General features: G+C 36.8%; 4 protein-coding genes across 4 annotated transcripts; all 4 read left to right on the forward strand.

Annotated features, from left to right (window-relative positions):
* The first annotated feature begins 2,174 nt into the window (after positions 1-2,174).
* LOC108977321 lies at positions 2,175-3,093 on the forward strand. The gene is made up of 3 exons (XM_018946940.1): positions 2,175-2,348; positions 2,414-2,596; positions 2,675-3,093. The coding sequence occupies exons 1-3, from the start codon at positions 2,288-2,290 to the stop codon at positions 2,896-2,898; spliced, it is 468 nt and encodes a 155-aa protein (XP_018802485.1). The 5' UTR covers positions 2,175-2,287; the 3' UTR covers positions 2,899-3,093.
* Positions 3,094-5,605: 2,512 nt separating this feature from the next.
* Positions 5,606-6,484, forward strand: LOC108977322. The gene is made up of 3 exons (XM_018946941.1): positions 5,606-5,739; positions 5,802-5,987; positions 6,077-6,484. Exons 1-3 carry the CDS (start codon positions 5,679-5,681, stop codon positions 6,289-6,291), a joined length of 462 nt encoding a protein of 153 aa, XP_018802486.1. The 5' UTR covers positions 5,606-5,678; the 3' UTR covers positions 6,292-6,484.
* A 5,154-nt stretch (positions 6,485-11,638) lies between these two features.
* Positions 11,639-12,951, forward strand: LOC108977318 (achaete-scute complex protein T5). The gene has a single exon (XM_018946938.1). It carries the CDS (start codon positions 11,733-11,735, stop codon positions 12,666-12,668), a length of 936 nt encoding a protein of 311 aa, XP_018802483.1. The 5' UTR covers positions 11,639-11,732; the 3' UTR covers positions 12,669-12,951.
* A 6,954-nt stretch (positions 12,952-19,905) lies between these two features.
* Positions 19,906-21,003, forward strand: LOC108977317 (trypsin II-P29-like). The gene is made up of 3 exons (XM_018946937.1): positions 19,906-20,235; positions 20,302-20,575; positions 20,658-21,003. Exons 1-3 carry the CDS (start codon positions 19,913-19,915, stop codon positions 21,000-21,002), a joined length of 942 nt encoding a protein of 313 aa, XP_018802482.1. The 5' UTR covers positions 19,906-19,912; the 3' UTR covers position 21,003.
* Positions 21,004-23,373: the final 2,370 nt, after the last annotated feature.

The following is a 23,373-nucleotide window of genomic DNA, read 5'->3' on the forward strand; positions in this document are numbered from 1 at the left end:
GAAGTGTTTATAGATATACTATATATGTTTCTGTAATAAAGAACTAACAAAGAAGTTTGTCCGGAAAGTAATAGGACTGAGTCGATTTAATGTTTTTGTTTAATTTAATTTCAAAATGGGCATTTTCTGCGCCGATGCAGCGCGATTTCCAAGCATTGAAGGCAAGTCACGGAAGGCATTCTCGGGGATGGCCTTGAGAGCCGAGGTATATGGGATCCTCTCTGTCGTCTCAAAATGCTTGCCTTTCATCGGCCCCTTCACGCAAGGAAACAAAAAAAGTCCGGGGGGCCATATCTGGGCTGTAGGGTAGCTGCGGAAGCGTTGGGTTGCCGGCTTTGGTTAAATAGCTGTTCACAAGAAAGGCAGTGTGAGCCGGGGCATTATCGTGGTGCTACTTCCAATCGGTTGCGATGTCTTTTCGGATCCGATGGGCGCTTAGTTTGAGTATCTTGAGGACTTCCGCGTAACACTTGACATTGACGGTTTGTCCAGGAAGAACATATTCATGGTGGACGATGCCTTTGATGTCAAAAAAGACAATGAGCATCGTTTTCACTTTGGATTTGCTTATGCACCGTAACAACTTGCTAAATCAACATCTGGGTAAGCCTGGTTGATTATACCAAACGTCTAAGTCGCAGATTAACCGAGTTTCACCCAGAATTTAATCGCGTATCTCTGCTCTAACGAACGCAGCATTTTCGCCTTGCACCACTGAAAGAAACAAGACGCGCGAAAATGTTTGTCCTGACTCTTCAGGTGCTCGGAGATACCAGCCAGTGACCAGCCCCTCGTTCGTTAGCTAGAAACGCCCGGAAAACTTTTTTATTAGACAAAATATATTCACGATATTTGTCATGCATTATTATCCTAAACAACGGTAAAATGTTCGAAGAAATTATTCGGATTGGATCGCCATAGCATATAGCTGTCATACCAGCAAACGAGAAAATCAAGTTTTGTATGGGAAACTCTTTTCGTAAGGAGATATCTTCACTTAATTTGGCATCAATCCAATTCCAAGAAAACGCTGCATGTTCAGATCTCTGAATAAATGGTTCACATCGGTTGACCGTATTACACATTCCTTATAGCACTGACAGACGAGCAAAATTAATGCGCCTTAATCAACGCAAATGCGCATTGAAATTTTATGATGACAGACGGCAGACTTGTGCATTTAGGCAGCTGATAGTGAAATTTGTTTATTTATTTAAAAAAAAGTGAAATAWAAATGAATAAGATAAATTATTAATAGAAATTTTGGTATTTTTGGAAAACCAGTATAAATTTTACTAACAAATTCGTTTAATATTAACTACGTCAAAAGGTAATAGAGTGAAATTAAAAGCAATAATTGATTGCAATGCGGAAAAAGTGTGCGAAAAAGTTAAGAATATTGGAATAATGGATAGCAAAATATGCGCTGTTTATTTTCTCTCATCTAAAAATATTAAATTTTTTTTTTGTTAATATACTTACACATAATTTAATTAGCAATATGAAACCGCTTACCTCTGATGCTGTAAACGCAAAGCAGGCGGCAGATTTCAAGCGACATAGTATATCAAAAAATAGCAAAAATCGGCAATTTATGAGTAGTGTTGCCTCAAATTTGGTAAATTCAGCTAAATGCACAAAATTCTTGTGCATTACAAACTTGCATTAATATGGGTCAAATGCGCAAGTAAATGTAAATTAAGCCCGCTAATGCATATTAGCGCTGTCGTCGCTCAGGGCTATTATACAAATTGACTAGTCAAAACCAAGTAACTGTCAAATTCTACTTAGACAATTTTTATCTCTTAGTAGCGTAGCTATCTACGATGACGATTACTGAGCACAAAGTATGAACTAACTTTAGTTGGTTAACTGATATTCAGAGGATAAACTGCGGCTCTGACGTCGTGACAATGACAGAGATAACAGTAAATAAGAAAATCGTATTTACGTAATCAAGAAACGAAAGACACTTATATAAAGTTAATAAATCTAAAATTTAGGCCTTAGACAGACATAAGATAGAAAAACGATAAGTTATAATATAGATTAGCGATAAGGCGAAATTTCTGTTGAATTCTGTGAAATTGGGTTTTTATTATCGGTCTATTTGGAACGATAATTCTTTATCGCTAATTTCTTGTGTTTATGCTTTGGACTTAAGTGGTTTAGTGAACGCTCAAGTACTGACAGCTATTTAGTCGAGAGTTCAAAGTCGGTTGGCGAGCACATACTTTATATTTGAAAAAGAGTTTTGAAAACATATTCATAAAATCAATCTTCCAATATGAGAACCGCAGAAGCTTTAGTCACCCTAGCTGTTTTTGGCTTGTGTTGTCTTACTTTTGGTACGTACAACATCGAATTCTTCCTTTTCAATTGTCAATAATTTCTAATATATATAATCTAATAGCCAACTCCTTGAAGTGCTACAGTTGCACCAGTACTAAGGAATGCAAGAAGCCAAGCAAATTGGAATGCAACTCTAACGCGGCCAATAAAACCCGTGATTATTTAAATCTATTATATACAGGTGTACCTGGTACGAATTTCACCAGCCAAAGTTTTGTATGTGTGCGTGATTGGTTGAAGACTTGTAAGTTTCGTTAATTTTGTACTTGTCATAATTCATAATTTATTGATTCAAACATATTTTTCTTATCTTTCTCAAAAGCCTCCAACGAATTCACATACAAGGGTTGCGCCTATAGTAATTACCAAAGTTGCAGTTACTCAGTGAATCCATATTACTCTCAACATCACGAACGTAAGTGCGCTCAATGCAACAGGGATGCCTGTAATCCCGCCGCACGTGCTAACGGTAGTCTATTGACAGTGATAACGACAATTGTGGCAACAGTTGCGGTGAAAATTCTGTGGCGCCCTCGAAGTTTTTAAATAAATTTTACGATCAGTTTTACGTAAAACAATGTATTAGTTCAAACTTTAGTTTTGCGTTTTTTTATTAAAAAGGTTGCCAGATGCTTCCAGCAGCACTAAATACCAGAGCATTATAATAGAAAAGTAGGTGGATATTCACAAAATGTGTTTACTTGAATATCTTTAATAATAAAAATTATATTGTGTTATGAAGTTGCCACCTGTTTATAAATTAAAAGTTTCTTGAAAATAAATTTTGACTATAAAAGTGGACAAAAGTGGCAAATTTAATTTCTTTAATTTGAATTTAACTTTAATTTGAAGACGCGTTGCCACCTTAACCAAATATATCAAACAAAAAAAAAAAAAAAAAAAAAAAAAAAAAAAAAAAAAAAAAAAAAAAAAAAAAAAAAAAAAAAAAAAGTGATAATATGAATATTAATATAATTTCCGTATTTTAATAGCTTTCTTAAGACAAATTATATGTTATAAAGTTGCCACCTGTTTATAAATTATAATTACTTTGAGAATTAATTTTGACTTAAAAATTGGTAAAAGAGCGAAGTCTACCTTTTCTTTGTTTCGAAATTAAGTGAGTAGAACCGGCGTTGCCACATTTAATAATTGAAACGAAATACAAAATATTGTAGATACTCACAGAATGTGTTTATTTAATTACTTTCTATAAAAAAAAAATTATATGGTGTTGCCACCTATTTGTTAATAATGAATTCTTGGAAAAAAAATGTTACTTATAAATTGGCAAATTATTGGCATATTGTTATCTTTGATTTGAATTTATGTTAAATGTGAAACGGTGTTGACACCTTTATTAAATATCGTGTTTCAAAAGAAAGAAATGTCTTAATGTATGTACATATGTACATTCATAAAATTTATTTCTTTTGACATAATACAAACTATTTTATACCATAAAGTTGCCACCCGTATTAAATATTTCAAGAATGGTATTAATATGGATATGTATAAAATAAATTATTTGCTATCGAGCTGTCACTTCTTTTTTGAATTATTAGAAATTAAAATTTGGGTTACAATTTGTTTAAAGAGCGTGGTTTTCTTCGCTTAGAATTTAATAATAGGGTTGCGGTTGTTAATAAAATACATATTATTTGAAAATAAATTTTCAAGAAAGGCGTCTTTTATTTCTTTGATTTGAAATATATGCATATATTATACATATATTTCAAAAATATGGCGTTGCCAACTAATTTGGCAACAATAATCAGGTACGAAATATCTACTGTCATCAAAGCAATAGTCTTCGCACTCGCGACTAGGCATCCACGTCACTGTTGACAGTCATAACTTCCTCTCTCGATGAACAAAATCAAAGATCTAAAAGTCAATCATTATTCCCATTTCGAGAGAAAAGTTCTGCGAAAGATATGACGACATTGACATAGTTCAGCGAATTAAAAGGAAGCGGCTCCGCTGGCTAGGTCATGCCAACCGAATGGACGAAAGCACTCCAGCTCGGAAAGTATTCCACGCACTACCCGCCAGGGGGAGCAGGAGAAGACGAAGACCTCCATTTCATTGAAAAGACAAGGTGGAGACAGATGTGGATTCCCTTGAAATTTTCAATTAGGGCCAATGGATATAATTTTGATATCCTTTTCTGGTATTTTGAATCGCAAATGGCGCGACTTATTGAAATGAAGAAAGTAAACCAAGGAATTTCCCATTAGTTATTAATCTATAGAGTGTTTTATTTCAAACGCATATCAATTTATCACTGGTACGACTGTTTATGATAGTTTCGAAAAAGGGAGCACTACAAACTTGTTTTTAGTAGATGGGTTTTGGAATTAGTTTGAGGCAAAACTGGTCCGCCGCAAATAGATTACTGACACAAAACAATTCGTCTACATCGTAATATCGGGTGATTTTTTAAGAGCTTGATAACTTTTTAAAAAAAAAAAACGCATAAAATTTGCAAAATCTCATCGGTTCTTTATTTGAAACGTTAGATTGGTTCATGACATTTACTTTTTGAAGATAATTTCATTTAAATGTTGACCGCGGCTGCGTCTTAGGTGGTCCATTCGGAAAGTCCANGAGCATCTTTCTCTTTGACACCATGTCTGATATCCCACGTGATCTGTCAAATACTAATGCATGAAAATCCTAACCTCAAAAAAATCACCCGATATATTGAACTCTTTCATATCAGAGCAAAACCAAATCTTATTTTCAGTATTATTTTTCTATAAGTGCGTCGCAATAGAGAGATAAATTGGCTGTGTAATTACAAATCGATCGTTTCTGAAAGCTATCAGTTTTAATTGGATTGAAGTTCGAGAATTTATTTGCAATGTCTCTAGAACAGGACATGTTCTCAAAATGTTTGTAAGACTTTTAGTTTTGGGTATACAAAACTTTAATATAGTATAGGCTTTTAGTATCTAGGCAGAAAAGAGTCAGTAGCACAGCTTATTAAGTATACAAACTATTTACACACAGTATACTTCACATTTTGAGAATGACTTTCATAAAAAAGTATCGGTACCAATATAGGTAAGTAATTCTGCATAAAAATATTGACGAATGTTTAAATATAGCTGCTATATCTATGATATGAGTAACCCGTCATAAAACAACAATACATTTTAAATAGGCCAATAGCGAGCAATTCGCGATACGAAAACAATCGATTAGTGCCTGCAAGTACATATATATGTTTTACTAAGAACCACAAGTGAGCAGTCAAATTTTAGCTGTTGAACTAACAACAGCTTATTTTAGAATTGATATAAGTTATTAATATTTTAAAAATGAAAGCCGCCCGAAACTTCATCACACTCGCATTTGTCGTCTGCTGTTGTCTCTCTTTTGGTAAGTAATGCCATAATATTATGTGTGGTTAACTTAAATAATATTGATTTTTTAATCGTCAGGCTTCGTCAACGGCTTGAAATGCTATTCCTGCGTAAGCTCGTATGATTGCAGATCACCGAAAAAAGTGGACTGTACCTACCCGTTGGCCGATGCGACTTTGAATCATCTGAACTATTATTATCTGAATGTACCGAGCACCAACACCACGAGGGATATGAATTGTCTGCGTGATTCGCTGCAGACACGTGAGTAAACGTTTACATTTTTTGGAGAATATTGCATTTTTTAAGTACTTCTTTTAATTTTAATTTGATTGCTTTATATATGATTTCAGCAAGTGGACCCGTTGATCACTGGGGTTGCATATACAGCAGCGTTCATGTATGCACTTACAGCGTGCGCCCACAATTCCAACAGAACTTCACGCGGTCTTGCCTTCAATGCAACCGGGACGGCTGCAATCCCGCCGCACGTGCTGGCGTCAGTTTACTCACAGTCGTGTCCGTAATAATTGTGACTGTGTTAGCGTCAGCGGTGTGGTGCAAGTGAAATTGTTTAAAGCGATTACCAATTAATCGATTAGAGTGTTTACGTATCTATTTGTTGTGTATGTGGTATATGTAATGCCTTTTCGATGTGCAATGATAACGAACAATTTGAGGTTTGAAAGCCAGATTAAAAAAATTAAAACAAGTATGTGGGGTCTCAGCCTTGCTTGATGTTGTTTGTTATACGTATAAAATATGGAATTTTATATTTTGGTGCTGCCACGTTTTTATAAATGAAATAGCTCAAAAACATTTAAAGATTGAAATGGATGTATTGAGCTCACAACAAAAATTGAAAAAATCTTCTCTATAAATGAAATTGAATTGTGATTTGAAACAGGGTTGCCACACTTAATATTAATTTCTAAGCGTAAATATATATAATGTAACAAAAATGCCATTATTAATTATATACTAATTTCAAATATACAATTTTATATTTTGGAGTTGCCACCTGTTTGCAATCAAAATAGCTTAAAAACATTTAAAGACGGAAGCGGTTGTAATGAGCCCACAGCATAAATTGCTTAAAAGTTTTTTTAACTTGAATTAAATTATGATATGGCAGCAGAGTTGCCACACTCAATAATTCTTCCTAAACTTAAACACACATAGAATGCAACAAAAATGCGATAGTCATTATGCAATAACTGATTTCAAAGAAGTATTATTATTAAATACAACATTATGACGTTGCCACGTGATTTTATATTTGAAACATAAATATATATTTCATATGCAAAATGTTCACAATCCAAAACGTAAAAAATTCATTGCAAATGTATTCCAAGTTTTCTCCTAGAAAATATAATTTTTAACAAGTTCGCGGAGTATGTATTAGGGGTATATCATCTGCTATCCTATTTATAACTCAAGTTGCCAAAATGTATGTAGATATTTTTTGTTACTTTAGAACCTTGTTGGATCGAAGTGCAATTTCCACAGCGAAAATGGTATGCTCCCGCCGACATCATAACTATGTAACTCAGAATTTAGTGAAGTGGTTCTTCAAAATAACTCTATAGTAGATGAAAAACTATATGTACTCTTGGATCTATCTATATTTTTCAACATTTTCTCAATTATAACTACCATCGACAGCCGCATAGTCGAAAATTCGGATATTAGTTATATGGCGGGAAAGTCAAGTATTCGCTCGAATTTATCTAGTTTAGAGATAACTCATATATTGGCCGATATATGCGGTAAAAAGTCACCCGTAAGTTCGACTATCTTTACATTAGATATACATATGTATGGAGACTAAAGAAGTATTGATTCGATTCAACCCATTTTTGACGTACATATATAATATTGTCAGAAAAGTAGTATGAATGAATTTCAATTATATATCTCAGACATTGACCTATATTTTCTAACACAAGTCAACTATAGGTACCGGGGCCAAAATATTCGCTACCTAGGGGCGTGTTGGATTTGAATAATATTTGGTTATACCGTAATTTGGCACACATTATGGGCATTATTCGTGCAAAGTGTAGACCCGTTATATTAATTGCTTCTTGATTTACGCACTGAAAACTGAGCGAATAAAATTTAATTTAAATTTCTGCTATATGGGAAGTAGGCGAAGTTGTTTCCGGTTTCGCTCATTTTTACAACATGACATAAGAATATAAAAAAATGCCAGATCCAAATTTTGTCTAAACCGATTGGTCCGGTCCCGAGATATGAGATTTCGCAAAAAGAGGGCGGCACCACGTCCATCTTCTAATTTTCGCACCGGCTCTCATAGAGCTTTCTGATACGATTCCGGCGGCAAATTTTTACGTCTCTGACGCATTTAGTTACTGATCTATCGCGCTTTTAGTAGTTTTCTACAGTACCGTTGTATAGGGAGTAAACGGGATTTTCACCCATTTTCACATTAAAGGTAGGAGTTTTTATGATATTTGCGCTGAGCGAATGTGGTTGTTAAAGTTTAAGCGGTTTAGGAGATATACAGATTAAGCTAATTACAGGGCGGGGTCACGGATTTCAACTTTCCTCATTATATGATACGTACAACCGTTAGGTGAACAATACTATAATACTCTGTAGAAACTGGTAGCAAGAGTATAAAAATGATCAGAATGGCGAGCTGAGTCGGTTTAGCAAATTTCGCTCACGTCCTTATCTTTCGAAGAAGGTGCCGGTCTTTTGAAACAGCTGTGATCGGGCCGCTGTCATACAAACTGAAAGATCGGAATCAAGTTCTTGTAAGGAAAACTTATGATATTTGCCATTTATTATTATCCTGGAAACGGGAAACGAAGAAATTATTCAGATCGGTTCGCTATAGAAGTTTCTACTATTTTTTGCTATAAGATATACACCTTTTAACGGTATGAGAGTGTAGTTTAATATCTTTTATAAGACAAATTACATGTTATGAAGTTGCCACCTATTTATAAATTATAACTAATTTGAGAATTAATTTTGACTTAAAATTTGGTTGAAAAGTGAAATCTTTCCTTTCTTTGTTCTGAAATCAGGTTCAAGTTCAAACGGCGTTGCCACCCTTATTTGATAGTTGTAAGGAAAAAATAATGGAAATTTTGTAGACTTTCCCGAAATGAGTTGAAATTATTTGTTATGAAGCTGCACCCTTTTTATAAATTTTAAAGTATTGGAAAATAAAATTTGGCTTTCAAATTGGTAAAACAGTATGGTTTCTTTGGTTGAATTTCAGTATTTGTTGGATGAAGTTGCCATCTGTGCAAAAATCAGGAGTTGGCAGCCAATAATTACGTCCGTTTTTTAGGAATAACTTAGCGCGAACAACGCGTAACAGTCAAGTAGTATTCCGTGTTGACAGTTTGGTCCGAGGGAAGGAATTCGGAGTGCATCACACCTCAATAATCGAAGAAAACTCTCAACATAACTTTGATTTTTTACTTGCTTTGGATGTGATTTTTTCAGCTTCAGCGTACTTTTGTCAGAACATTAGAGCGATTGACCATTTGTTTTTGGGTTGTAAGCCTAGATTCAAGGCTCAGCACTAGTACAAATACCTTTCGTGACATCACAAATGGTCTTTCAAAATGATTGTCACCCCTCCGATATTCCAACGTGAGTCGCGGTAGAGATGAATTAGATGCGTAATTAAAAATCGGTCGTTTCTGAAAGCTATCAACATCTGACAAGCAAAGGCTTGAAGCTGGAGTATTTCATTTCAGTGTTTTCAAAACTCAGGCTCTCAAATATGTTGATGGACATTCGAAGGCAGCAAAAAGTTTGTAGAACTCTTAAATTGTAATACAGGGCGGACTTATAGCACCCGGACAGAAAAGAGTCAGCAGCAGAGTTTTTTGAAATGTATACAAACTTTTTGCACACAGTATATTTCACATTTTGAGAACGACCTTTATAACAAGCATCGGAAGCTATGTAGTTATGTACTTCCGCTTAAAAATATTGAGGAATGATTAAATATACATGTAGCGTTTCCAAAAATATAAGTCCTGCGTAAAAAAAGTATATGTGACCTGGTCTACGAAAAGGAGCTAACGTGCGAAAACTAGTTTTCTGGGAAACAGCTGTCAAAAAAAAAAGCATCTCATCTTCCATCCGAATCAACTAAAAAGTGAAAATTTATTGTTTGACACCTAAGCCCCCTTTCCGTAGACCAGGTTACAACATATTTGAAATAGGCGAATAGTGATTACTAAATACAACATTGTGACCTGATTTGCTTTATAAAAAAATATATATGTAAATGTAAATATAAAATGATTATGGTCCCAATTATAAAAAAATCAATGAAAATATATTTAACGTTCCCTCTAGAAAATATTGCTTTTAACAAATTCTCAGAGTATTAGGGACATATTAGCTCCTAGTTTATTCACAGTCAACTCAAGGTGCCAATATATGGCTATTTTCTGTTCTGCTCATCTTACAGTGAATCACTAGTCGAGAGAGAGTTACCGAAAATATCGGCCAATGAGCGGAAAATATAATATTACAGGATTTGGAACAGCACAAATGCAGTGCAATATTTGAATGGCACCTGCATTAAACACTTCTACTTTTTTGTAAAAAGGAAACTAGATTATAGCCGCTGTTATCAAAGGGAATTTCGATCCCTGGGGTTTCACTTTCAAAACAACAAAAGTAGCGCTTACAAAGCATTCCCTGAATAAGACCTCTGCAAATTCTCAAATATCGGTCGATGAGACGTATTGATTTTCCTTGTCATCCTCCTCTCCAGATCGAGCTATGACTAACGTTGTCGGTTGACAGCTGGAGACTAGTTTTGACAATCTCGTCCATGATTTCATTACCTTCGATGCCTTTGTGACGTAAAACCCAATAGTAGGGCAATCGCTGAGTTCTGAAGTAACAGGATAAAACTCGATTTATACTTTTGGAGAAACATTTCCTCTATCCTGTTAAAGTAGATATCATAAATATAAAAGTGGTATCAGTTCTAAATGATTTTGAAATCTTGGCTCTTAACCGTGGCATCGATAGTCCGAGAAAGTTTTAGCCAACTCTAAAGATTCACAGATTTTAAGCGAAAAATTTTCATATCAGAAGCCAAACATTTATTATTTGCAGATATCAATCTTAAGGTTGATTGTGAGAATGTACGTTACTCTCCCTGAGGAATATTTAAAAATGTCGAATGTGTCTTCTTAGCCTATATGCTTTAATATTTGTACATGAGAATTTAAAAATTTGATTCTATCCACTCAGTCCACATCTTTTTTCGTGATAAAAATTGAAAAAAGGTTTGGTACGCGTTACTCAGCAATAGGCTAGCAATACGCTCAAATCTTAAGAAAAAACCCAACTTGAGCTGAGTTGAAAAAATGCGTTAGCCAGAGAATGTCATATCATAATCAACGCTTAAATCAGAGAGCCGAGACTGAAACGATGATGGTGAGCAGCAAATTCAATTTCCATACAACTGTTCCCACTGCACAGAGCAGAGAAGAGAACGAAAGTAGGGGAAGTAAGACAGTAAATTAAACGAAACGAAGAGGTCAAATTGGAAATAAAGAGCAGCACTGATACAAAGAGATGAGAAGAGCACACATGCTAAAGAATGATCAACACTTGGCTGGCGCTGAGCACATAACCTAACCAGCAACGTTCAAAGCGAAGGATCGCTGGATGCTGTAGCTGCGGCACCCATTCGCATGAATACAAGTAAGCGGAAATACAGCAATTGAGTGTTTCGCTCTTTGTCTGCAGATTCCTGCGGCGTTGTGGTGATACAGGTACGAAACGGAGAATTCCTGTGCATTTCCCATACACTAACCGTGGCTAAGGTGCACGAGGAAAAAGGTACAAATAGCGCAGCAACGGCAGGAAGGGCATCATTCAGCCACAGAGCGCGGCAGTGTCAGGACAGCAAGACTCCAAGACAAGACACTAAGTTTAAGAAAATTTCTTACGAAACAAATTTCGTTCAACATATCGCGAACCGCAAAAATGGCACTCGGCAGCATCACCAGCAACAGCCAACATCCCTACCAAAGACCGCAAACGACGCTGTGCGACACAACACGCAACATGTACCAGCCACAGCCGCGTGTCATCGCACCTGCGCCACACACACCGCCATCCGCAACGAAAGCGCTGGGTGAGAAATATTCTGCTAGCGGCACCACACTCGACTCCAATAATCCCTCGGTGGTGCGGCGTAACGCACGCGAGCGCAACCGCGTCAAACAAGTGAACAACGGTTTCTCGCATCTGCGCCAACACATACCGCCAGCGATTATTGCCGACCTGAGTAACGGGCGCCGCGGCATTGGACCGGGTGCGCACAAGAAACTCTCCAAAGTCGATACGCTACGCATGGCTGTGGAATATATACGCCGTCTGCAGCGCGTTATCGACGAAGTAGACGGCAAACGTGCGATCACGGTGAGCGCAGCAGCGCCACCACACACACCGATTTGGTCCGATATGCCAAGCAGCGCGCATAATTCACCACCGCCAACGCCACCGAAGAGTAATATGCAGGCAACGATGTTCGCTGATAAAATACAACAACACTACCAAACACTCAACTATGCCGATAACATGCAACAGCAGCAGCAGCAGCAACAACAACAACACAACCAACTCATTAACCTCAAGTACCAACAGCCGCTAATGGCGCAACAGTATTTCCAACAGCATCCTGCTTTGGTATCACCAGCTGGCTCGGTCAGTTCGAGCACCGGCAGCGACTACAACAACTCTGATGCCTCATTATACTACACACATTCACCAACTGCCTTGGTGAGTCCAACACAGTTTTCGCTGCCTCTGCAAATGAAATACGAGCAGCAGCAGTACAGTGAGGAGGCCGCGGCGTGTAGCTCGGGCGAAGAGGAGGATCTGCTTGACTACATCTCGCTGTGGCAGGATGAGGTGTAAAGTCGGCGTCCACTGAGTTTATGTCTGCAAATCGAGTTACCCACTAGTCAGCTGCCGCAACTGAGCGACCGTACGCGTCGTAAGCGTCGTAAGCGTCGTAATTAACCAATGACTGAAACGAGTATTACCTCATTTGAAACTTGTTAGTATTGTTTAGTCGTAATTATTTATTTTATCGAGTATTTTTTTTTTTTGATGAGCGTTTGTACAAATGAATGTTTAACTATTGTGCCTGTTTGTAGTTTTAAGTTTTGTTAATTTTAAATTAATTTTAGTTTATGCTTTAGCTTTAGTAATGGAAGACTTTGATTTAAAAACAAATTTTAGATTTAATTGCAAACCAATGGAAGACACTAAATATACAATCTACAAAATATTAAAAAAATATTGTTTTATCTTTTATTTTGGAATTTTGAAGTTGGATGTAGAACCACGGAAGATATTTGTTCTAGCTACGGAATATGTAATAAGTTTCATCATCACCTATATGGACTTACAGAATATTGGGAGACCAGTATAAGTGGAAAACAATGTCTTTGGGATTGGGTATTACATATTGCTGAGGTTAGCAGAATCTTTGTGAGGAGGAAAGCTCAAATTTCATGTTCTTTCTCCTGGAACTACTAAAAAATTGTTTATTACAATTTTCATAATTTTTTGCTTCTGATTTCCTTGTGCCTCCATGAAGTCAAAGAAAGTGGCTTTAAATCAATTTAATAAATTTATCGGAAAATCCGATCTTCCCCCAGTATACAGAAACCATTGAAATGATAACAGGTAAAACCTTTTTGGTATGGTGGGAATCGTGCAACACATTGCCAATTGCAAGTCAACCAAAATTGTTGTTGTGACGTCGGAGGTTTTATATTATATTTTTAAGAGTTCAAAACTTTATGGTTTTTCCTCCAAAACTAACGATTTCAAAGACAGTGCTTTTACCATCACTAAACCGATTTATTTGTACACTATTTCTTTAAATAATTTACACGGAAATGCGGCAGAGTTGTTCTCAATATTGTTAATGATTTCTATTACAATATCAAATTAAAACTGTTTCGAATCCATTTTCCATTATGATACAATTATTAGAGTCAATGTTTGGGGAAACCAGACGGAGGGAGGATATTAAAATATTTTATAATATATTTCCTTCCGAGTGTTACAAATATCGTGGCAAACTTAATATAACCTGTTCAGCATATAATTACTATTTATGGCGAGCTCATTAAATTTTTCTATAAAAAGAGATGAGGAATTCATCTGATGTAGAGGATCTATGTATTTCTTGATAGGAACGCTTGGAATAATTATTTCGATAAAGTAGGTCTGAATATCATAAAATATAAAAAATATGCTGAACCAAAACCAAATTAAATCAAAGGATTTGATCTCTTCTGGTTCAGGTAAGAAAAAAAATAAACTATCGTAAGGTGTATAATAAAAGGCGGATATGACTCGATTTTGGATTGAAAAATTTAAGAACATTAATTATAAAATCGGTATTTTGAATAATATAAAGTAGAATCGAAGGGATATAAATGGTACACAAAGTCAGGGTTAATAAGGTCATACGTTTAGCGTCGAGTTACTAGATAGTTCTCCAAACGCCTTATCTAAATTTTGGTAAAAATAACACATTGTACAGTAAAATCAAGATGTTTTTGAATATTGGACAAACACAATTTAATTATGATTATTATTATTACTATTATTATTTATTTGGAAAGAATAATACAATTATGTCTTTACAGTATAAGAAGTTTCAGCTTTAGCTAATAATGCCATAAAATTCATAACTTATTAAGTATAATATAATATTAAGTGAATTACAACTAAAGTATTTTTGAAAATCCGCTTTTGCACTCTTTTGAGAATTGATAATATGGGGAAATTTTTAGTTATGGCGGTGATCATCGGATTGAAAAATATTACGGGTTCTGAGTGCAAACGTAGCCATTAGAGCTGCATTTCTGCTGCGAAAAAAAGTTCTTCCTGGAGAGTTTGCTTGAGGTCTGTGATCAATATATTGCCACATAGTCGAGAGACTAGAACGAAAAAGCTTAGTGGATAGTTTAAGTAGTGCCCTTGTTGAAAGTTTCGAAAATTTTACTTATTTTGATATATGGATGTGGTATCCTTAGAGAGTGGCAGTTTGGTAAAAGCTTTGGGGCGGTGGCAGGTTATGATAAATCTGCCAAAACTTTAATTTCTCATTATTTCATGGTAAGAAGGCTCAACAGCAAGTAATATTTCGAAAAATACTAGGGCATGTTGCGATCCTATTTAATTCTTTGGGGAAAATTGTTGAGCCAGAACCAAATTAAACCATAGGATTTGATATTTGCTTTCATGGAAACGAAATAGGGAAACAAATTTGGTTTTGAAATAAACATTGAGTGCGGTTATCGAATGAACTTGCTTAAAATTTTCTTAAATTGAGCTGTGCACAAACTTATGGGGCGATTCAAGTCTAGAGGCCTGAATTTTGGGCGATTTGACAATTTTCAAGTAAAAAAAATCTACATTTCCACCATCCATTTTTTAATATTTTCTTTTATTAATTTAGCATATAGTTTATTTATACCCTGAACAGTCGTTACAAAGTCGAAGTCCCTGAACTGGGACTATTAAGTTTGTCACGGAGTTTGTAACACCCAGCTGCAAGCGTCGGAGACCCTATAAAGCGTATATATAAAAGATCAGTATGTTGAGCTGAGTCGATTTAGCCATGGCCGTCAGTCCGTCTCTCTGTATATATACGAACTAGTCTCTCAGTTTTTAAGATATCGTTTTGAAATTTTGCAAACGTCATTTTCTCTTCAAGAAGCCGCTCATTTGTGGGAACTGCCGATATCGGACTACTACAACTTATATCTGTCATACAAACTAAATGATCGGAATCAAGTTCTCGTATGGACAACTTACACATTTGACAATGTATCTTCACAAAAGTTGGCACAGATTATTTTCTAAGATAATAATGTAATATACGAAAAAAAAATTATTCAGATCGGCTTACTATAGCATATAACTGCCATACAAACTGAAATATCGGAAAGAAGTTCTTGTATGGAAAACTTTTGCATTTGACAAGATATATTCACGAAATTTGGCATGGCTTACTGCTAAAGGTAATAATATAATATCCGAAGAAATTTTTCAGATCGGCTCACTATAGATCATTTAATGATCTTCAATGTTTGTCCACATACCGGAACGATGAACATATCACCTTCAGCTTGTAATTTTTGGTATGTTTGAATGATGAATTTCAGTTTTTTATACTATAGAGGGATATACATATAGTTATGAAATATGCCAAATATCCAGTAAATCGACTTCTTAGAATTCTAGATGTCGCGACCTCATCGAAAGAAGTTGTTTGAAGTAAAACACGCCTTCAGTTTCGTCAACCATTCAAACAGGTCTAGTTGTTACCACTTCACATCTGCTATAATTTTGAAAATAAGTTGCCATTAAGGAAGTTGTACGAAAACATCAAAGTTTTCGAATTTCTTGATTAGAATACCTTCTTACGTTTTAGCATCAGAATGAGCGTATAAAGTTCGAATCTAAAACAATGATTACGAAAATTTCTCAGAAAAGTGTTATTGTTTCACACTTTGTGAATAAAGCGAAACTTAGCATATTATATTGTTATTGCAATTAACTTGTTAACAAGGGTTATCGGGTTAACTTCGTTATTAACGATCGCGTGGGTGCACCGATTTGTCATATGGGTTGTTAAAATATTTTATTGTCGAAAATTAAAGAAAGTTTCCCAAACCAAAAGCGAATATGGGAACACGCAAGCGCAAGTATCAGCTATAGCTGTATATTTGTACTACATGCACGAGTATGTTTGTAAATCTGTGTCCGCTAAAGCGCCGAGCTGCAACAGCATTTAGCAAGTGTATTTTATGTGATTCCTTTGTATTGGGGAGCAACTTAATTTACTTATCTACCCTCGAGATGTCAACCGTTTTCCGTTAACCGCATTATTTGCATACGAAACAATAATAACAATACAAACATATACAATATCAACAACAAATTACAAGCGGTGTTTTGCGATATCGCTGCAGAGGCATCAACAGCGCGCAGACAATTGCGGCAACAAGAGACCAGAGTGAACTGTAAATTTGTAAGCAATGCGCTGGCGCAGCACAGGAAGCCACATTTGCACACAGTTGTGGCAACTTAAATGATTTCCAATCAGTGCTCGGGCAGCAAAGTTGACTTACTGCCGAGTGCGCGGAGGCCAGCAGCGCGCCGGTGGTGGCTGAGCGGATGCTCATGTTCGCATGCGCGACATAATCGACACGCAGATCTGCGCGGCGACCACAAAAGCAAATGACAGCAGCGGTGGCAGGAATCGCAACAACAACAACAACAAATATTATGCAGCATCAGTAGTCGCAAATCAGTTAAGGACGCAGCCAAATCAGCAGCAATAACAAACACAACAGCAGAGATAAACAAAAAAACTATAACAACAACAAGAGCGAAACATTTAAAAACAGCAACAAGCTGGATAGTGGCAAAAATAATGTCAGCGAAAGCTGTGCAAATCGGCGGCTCTCAGCGATTTTACAACAGTTTTGCGATTTGACTGCCTTTGGCTTCAAGTTTAAGCGCAAATACGGTGTATGTTATTGTTGTTGGATTCAACGCTGAGCAGCAATAATGTGTACAACAGTTGTTAGTGGTTATTGATGATTGGCAATTGCCTGCTGTTGTGGAACACTGCAAGATTTTTGTTGTTGTAGAAGTGGTCGTTGTTGTTGTTGCAGGCGCTGTCAATTGCAAAGATGACAAAATGCGGGACAATTGGTTCGTAGCTGTAGGTTTTGTATAAATCTGTTTTATTATTGTTGTTGTTGTTGTTGCAGCTCATCTACATATCGATTTCAAAGTTTCTGTTCCAGCAATGCCGAATTTACCGTTGAGTTACATGGCATCACTGCGCATCGATCGCGTTGGTGTTTGTCCACCAGCTGTGAAGACGTGCATGTGTGTGTGTGCATGTGTGCATTTCGGTCACAGATGTGAATATTTTAGACAGTATTTAAAGATTTTCTTATTTCCACATTGGTAATGAGTGGTGGGAACAACTGTGATCAGATGAAATTAGTCGAAAACGACCAATAAGCACGAACAGTTCGAAATCTTCGACTGATACCGGCTGATACCGTTAAAACTGGCCAAACATTCAAAATTTAATTTTACCATTTTTTGTCTAAATATGCGAGATCCGAGTTCATCTAAGGTCTCATCTGAAAAAAGCGGAATTTTTGACAATTAAGTTTTGTGATAATTTTCTCATCCTATTTCAATCAACTGATTCTCGATCGAACAGTGGTAAAATACAGGTCCTGCAACTATTGATAAGCTTTGTTAAAGGCGAAGAGCTCTCTAGACCTTTTGTGAACAACTCTAGTCCAGAAGAACTTTCCCACTTTTCAGTTACTTGTAACTAATTAGATATTGAGGTCACTAGTCGTACAACCTTCCCTTTGTAAGCCGTAAGGGGTAAGCGGAACTCCTACTCGTTCCCATTTTGCAGCAAGTGAGACCGAAGCTGACCTATCAAGTTCAACAAACTTGCAGTTTTCTATACTTCCGCGGGGGTCAAACATCCAATCAAGTGTAATCTATTACAAGTAATATTATGATAAATATAAGCAGCCTTGACATTCGTTCATTAGCTGCGAGCATACGGACAGCGGCTAGTGTCGCCGTGCAAAGTCACGACTGTGAACAAGGCTGCATTCTGGGTAGTGGATACCGGTGTTATTGGTAATTGCTTGAATCTGAAATTGAGAAATAGCTCCCTATAGTCTACTGCTCCATCAACTCTTCCCGCAACCATTGCTCCATTTGTAAAAAACCTTATTGCCCCTCACCTTCCACGACCTTCATCCATACTTGCCATGAAAGTATATGGAAAGAGGGAAGACTGTAAGAGTTAGTTTGGGCGGCCAGTAATTAAAGTATTTTGGAATGAAATCAAAATGTGCGAGAATTCTAAAATGTCCAGGCTCGGAATCATTTAGGGACCCATATTCTCTCAACCCAAGAGCACCTTTCGCAGCCACACACTTTTTGGATACAAGTAGTCCAAAAAATTCGATAAATGGAAAGTCGTGGTTAGTAAAAAGACTATGAAGAGGAAGGACCTATTCTCGGCTATTATTCCTAAGGTTAAGACGAGAAATTCTTACTTAGATGTGAAATGAAGCTAAGTTAAACTTTGTGGAGATAGGTGTAATAAAATACATACGCACCGACGGGATTCGGTAGAGGGTGTACCTAGCTAACGAACGAGCGGCTGACCAGTTGTATCCGAGCACATGGAGAATCAAAACATTTTCGCCTACGTGTTTCTCCGAGTGGTGCAAGCCGAAAATGCAGCGTTCCTTATCGCAGAGGTACGCGATTAAATTCTGTTAAACTCTTAAACTAGGTACATCTGCGACAGAGACTTTTGATGTGATCAAACAGGCTTATCCAGATGTTGCGTTTGCAAGGAGTGGTGTGCTTTGAAGTCACCAGGCCGAGAAGACCATGCTGGGAGGCCTACGGCTTCGACAAACACCAATAATGTGACTCGTGTGCGCAAAGTTTTGAACTCAGACCATCTACTAAGTATTCGCTTAATTGCCCAGATATTAAATTTATCAAAATCTGTGGTTCACGATGCTCTTCAACCTGCGAAAAGTTGGTCCCAAAAGTGCTCACAGTCGACCAGAAAGTGCGGCGAGTTTAGATGAATCAAAAAAATTGATTCAGTGACCTCAGTACCGTAGCTTTCCCTATGTAGGTTCAAGAGTTAATAAACAGTTCCAACTACTGTTGAATGAGACTGCTTGCTGCTTTCGAATGTTCTAAGTGGAATAGTTGACCATATATGACGGCTTTAAATTCTACCAGCTGGAAGCGAATATTAGTATGGGTTTAATAGACGTGGTCTAAATATATGTTGGAGCAAAAGAACGCTACAAAATGAGCTTTCTGGGATGAAAGTAAGATATTTGTTTTATTACAACACACATAACATACTTCTAAGATTAAATGGATCAACTAAGCAGCTTGAATATCGCTGTACGAAATTCTAAAGTAATTATCCCCTCGAATCTACAGCTTTGTATAATTTTTCGTGTTTTTTATTTCACAACTTTGTTTTTTGTTGTGATTTTGTGCTTCAACGTCAGAGCTTCTATGAGTTTTGTTTTCACTGAAAAATGTTTTTATTGAAATTGATTTCTCAAAAATTACGTGCTATAACCGTTATAATAGTTTTGTCTCTTACAACGTTAGCGCTATGCAACAATCAATTGAGCAAAGCGTATCCAGGTCTGCACTACCATAGCGATAATCTTGAGCGGAATACAGGCTATAAATTTCTAATTACTGGCGGCTATCGGCCCAAAGTAGCGAATCTGACAAAATATTTAGTTTCGATAAGTCATGCGAATTTTAAGAAATTTTTTGGTGACGCACATTTTTGCGGCGGTGCCATCGTCAAACCGAATACCATTCTAACTGCCGCCCATTGTATAAGCAAGTAAGTGTATTCACATTGAGCTTAAATCAGCACAATAACACCCGCAATTATTTACATTCGACATAGGCGTTTGTATGGCTTTCAAATGTTGCGCTCAATTATCGTAATAGCTGGTACACCGAATCGTCTGCAGAAAACCAAACACACACAAATTATGAAAGTGAAACGTGTTGCCGTGTATGGCGAGTCCAAAACCGAGGAGTCCGTAGATATTGCAGTCATTATTTTGCAGCGCAGCATACGCATCGACAATGTGACAACCGGCGTATTGCCGCTCACCGATCATCCGTTGCGTGCTGGTGAGAAGTGTACCGTTCTCGGTTGGGGGCGTGTATTCGATGTGAGTTCCTTCGACACACTATATATTTTTGTGTACGTCTCCGTTGAACGTTGATTTGTTTTGTGTGTTTCTGCATTTGCAGCATGGTCCGATGCCGGCTACTGCTTTGTATGTGGATTTGGAAATTTGGTCACGTCGGAAATGTCAATCGTATAGAAACTTCTATACGCCATCTTTGCTATGCGCCGGTGTGCCCGAAGATCCTGAGCGCGATTCATGTGCCGGCGATTCTGGTGGGCCATTAATATGTGACGAGAAAGTAGTGGGTATTGTTTCATTCGGCATCGGCTGTGGTACGCCCGGCTATCCCGGCTTTTATACGAACGTCTATAGGTACTTGGATTGGGTAAGGGATAATCTCGCGTACAGATTTCATATCAATTATATTTTAATGGTCAAATTGATATTTTTCTTATGGTTATTCTGAATTCAGCCACTTTGAAGAATAAAAAAAACTGGATATCGCATATAGTATATTTTAGTTTGCTCTTTAATTGGACTGTTTCGTTTTCTAGAGCTCTGGGCTCAATTAGCGCCCAGACAAAATATGCCATTTTGATGAATTATCGTAGAAATTCTATAAACTTCTCGTTTCACCGTTGCTCTGTATATATTTAATGAGTTCTTAGTTCTAGTTTTGTCATATGTACTTGTGGCATATCGGATTCCCTGTCTTGCATTTCTTTATTGATTTCCATCTGCTCTGAGCTATTTGCTTAAAATACGTAAATACTTTTGATCGTTCACAGCGTGCAAGATATTAACTACGCCGCGGAATCGAATCGGGGCTGCTAGCTTGGCCAACTCGTCTGCTTTTTCGTTGCCGAAATTGTTCCTGTGACCGGTATAAATTATGGACAAGTAAAGTTGGCATGCCAGTGAGCTTAAAGCCTTATTGAAATGTTTGATTGCGCTGGAAATAATAAGTGGCATCGACCAGTCCAGTGATGCCATCTGATTCTTCGTGTATATCATTCGTATTCTCTCGGCGTAACTAAATTCATTAGAACATCACAGGCCGTCTCTATACCTAGTACTCCCGTTTGGAATAAACGTCCTGAATTGTTAGACGATTAGCGATTGCCAAGATCATTAAAGTATGTATACACCTGCATCTACTCCGCAGTTCATTTTGGACTTCGCTAAAGATAGTGGTTGAATCATTCTCTTCATCTAAACCTTTTCCCCATTCACGTCTAGAAGATAGGCTCATCCAAAAGTGAATATTGACCTAACCTTGCGAGGATATAGTCTGATTTACATAATTCTCATAATTCCATATTCCATATTCTTATAGCATAGTTTGCTAGCTTGTTTCCGAGTAAAGATGTCTGTGGGCAGCTGATGCAGGATCTTATTAAGCGCATCAGTAAGACAAGACTTAATGGCCCCTGTAACCCTTGCCTAGGCTGCTCTCTATCGAAAAACTCTTAAAGGAGCTAGAAGATAACTACGGGGACTAACTTCTCACTGACACGGGATAGTGAAATAATACATCGATTTCGTGGTCCATAAGCACGTTTTAGAATTTTGGTTTTTTGATAAAGGAAGAACCTCTAATCTTAGTTGAAAGTTTCTATAGGTATAGATATACAGATAGTGAAAGAGATAGAGATATGGTAGAGATAGAGACATAGCCTAAGATAGAGAGATTGAGACAGAGATAGATATAGAGATAGTGATAATGACAGTGATAGAAATAGAGATAAAGATAGAGATAGAGATAGGGATAAGAATAGAGATAGAGTTATAGAGAGAGATGGAGACGAAAATAGGGATAAGGATAGGGATAGAGATAGTGATAGCGATAGAGATATATATAATTAGATAGGGATATAAAGAGATATACGGCCTGACTGCGATAGTACGCCTTCTACACAGTTCAAAGGATTGTTATCTATTTATCTGGAAACAGTAGATGTTTTTTGTAGCCAAGCAATCTTTCACCATGTCATGAAAGAAGAAAATTCAAATCTAACCCTTAGATACTACAGCTAGCCATGTGAAATGATATTTTACGCAAGAATCGGTTTGAAAACGAATCCTTATTTTTATACTTTTCGATTAAACTTTCCAAAATTCATGTTTGCTAAAATTTCATAGCGAAATCAAAAAAGATCTTAAAGATAAAATGCACCAAAAGTCTTTAGAAATTATTTCCAATGAGTGATAAAAATAATAAAAATCCTCAGAAGAACTACTATTAAGCGCAGTGAGATGTTGCAAAGTAGAAAAGTGACACAATAGTCTCCACACGAGTAAGATCCAGAAGGATGCACCTGTCGTGAGCGAGACTATAAGAAAACACGCGAGGGAATTACCACAAAACAAACACGTATGAGTGTGTATGTGGGCAACAAAAAATGAAATGAACAAAAAGTCTACCGACGTGAAAGAGCCACAAATCCTGTTGTGAACTGGAATTACACCTGCGAAAAGGATAATAAGCGCCCGAAGATGGACATACACACAAACACATAGAGCATACATACGAAATAAATACTTGAAAATAAACATTGAAGGAAACTCCGCGAATTGTAGCAAAAGCAGTGAAAACCCGCAAGAAAGCAAGAACAATTAAATCGAAATGGAATTAAAATATTAAGAGAGAAATAGCGATTTGCAGAGAAATACAAACAAAAGATTACAAGCAACAAAAAGAAATAATTGCACTTGTTGCAAACCTCTGTTCAAAACTGCTAGGCAATGAATGACACTTAATGTCCTGCAAGACAATGCAATTCTGAGGAACTTAATAATACTCGAGAACCTCGAGAGCGATGATGATGACAAGTGTG

Source organism: Bactrocera latifrons, unplaced genomic scaffold (genome assembly GCF_001853355.1).
Source record: "Bactrocera latifrons isolate USDA-ARS-PBARC rearing strain unplaced genomic scaffold, ASM185335v1 scaffold_87, whole genome shotgun sequence".
NCBI classification, from domain to species: Eukaryota; Metazoa; Arthropoda; class Insecta; order Diptera; family Tephritidae; genus Bactrocera; species Bactrocera latifrons.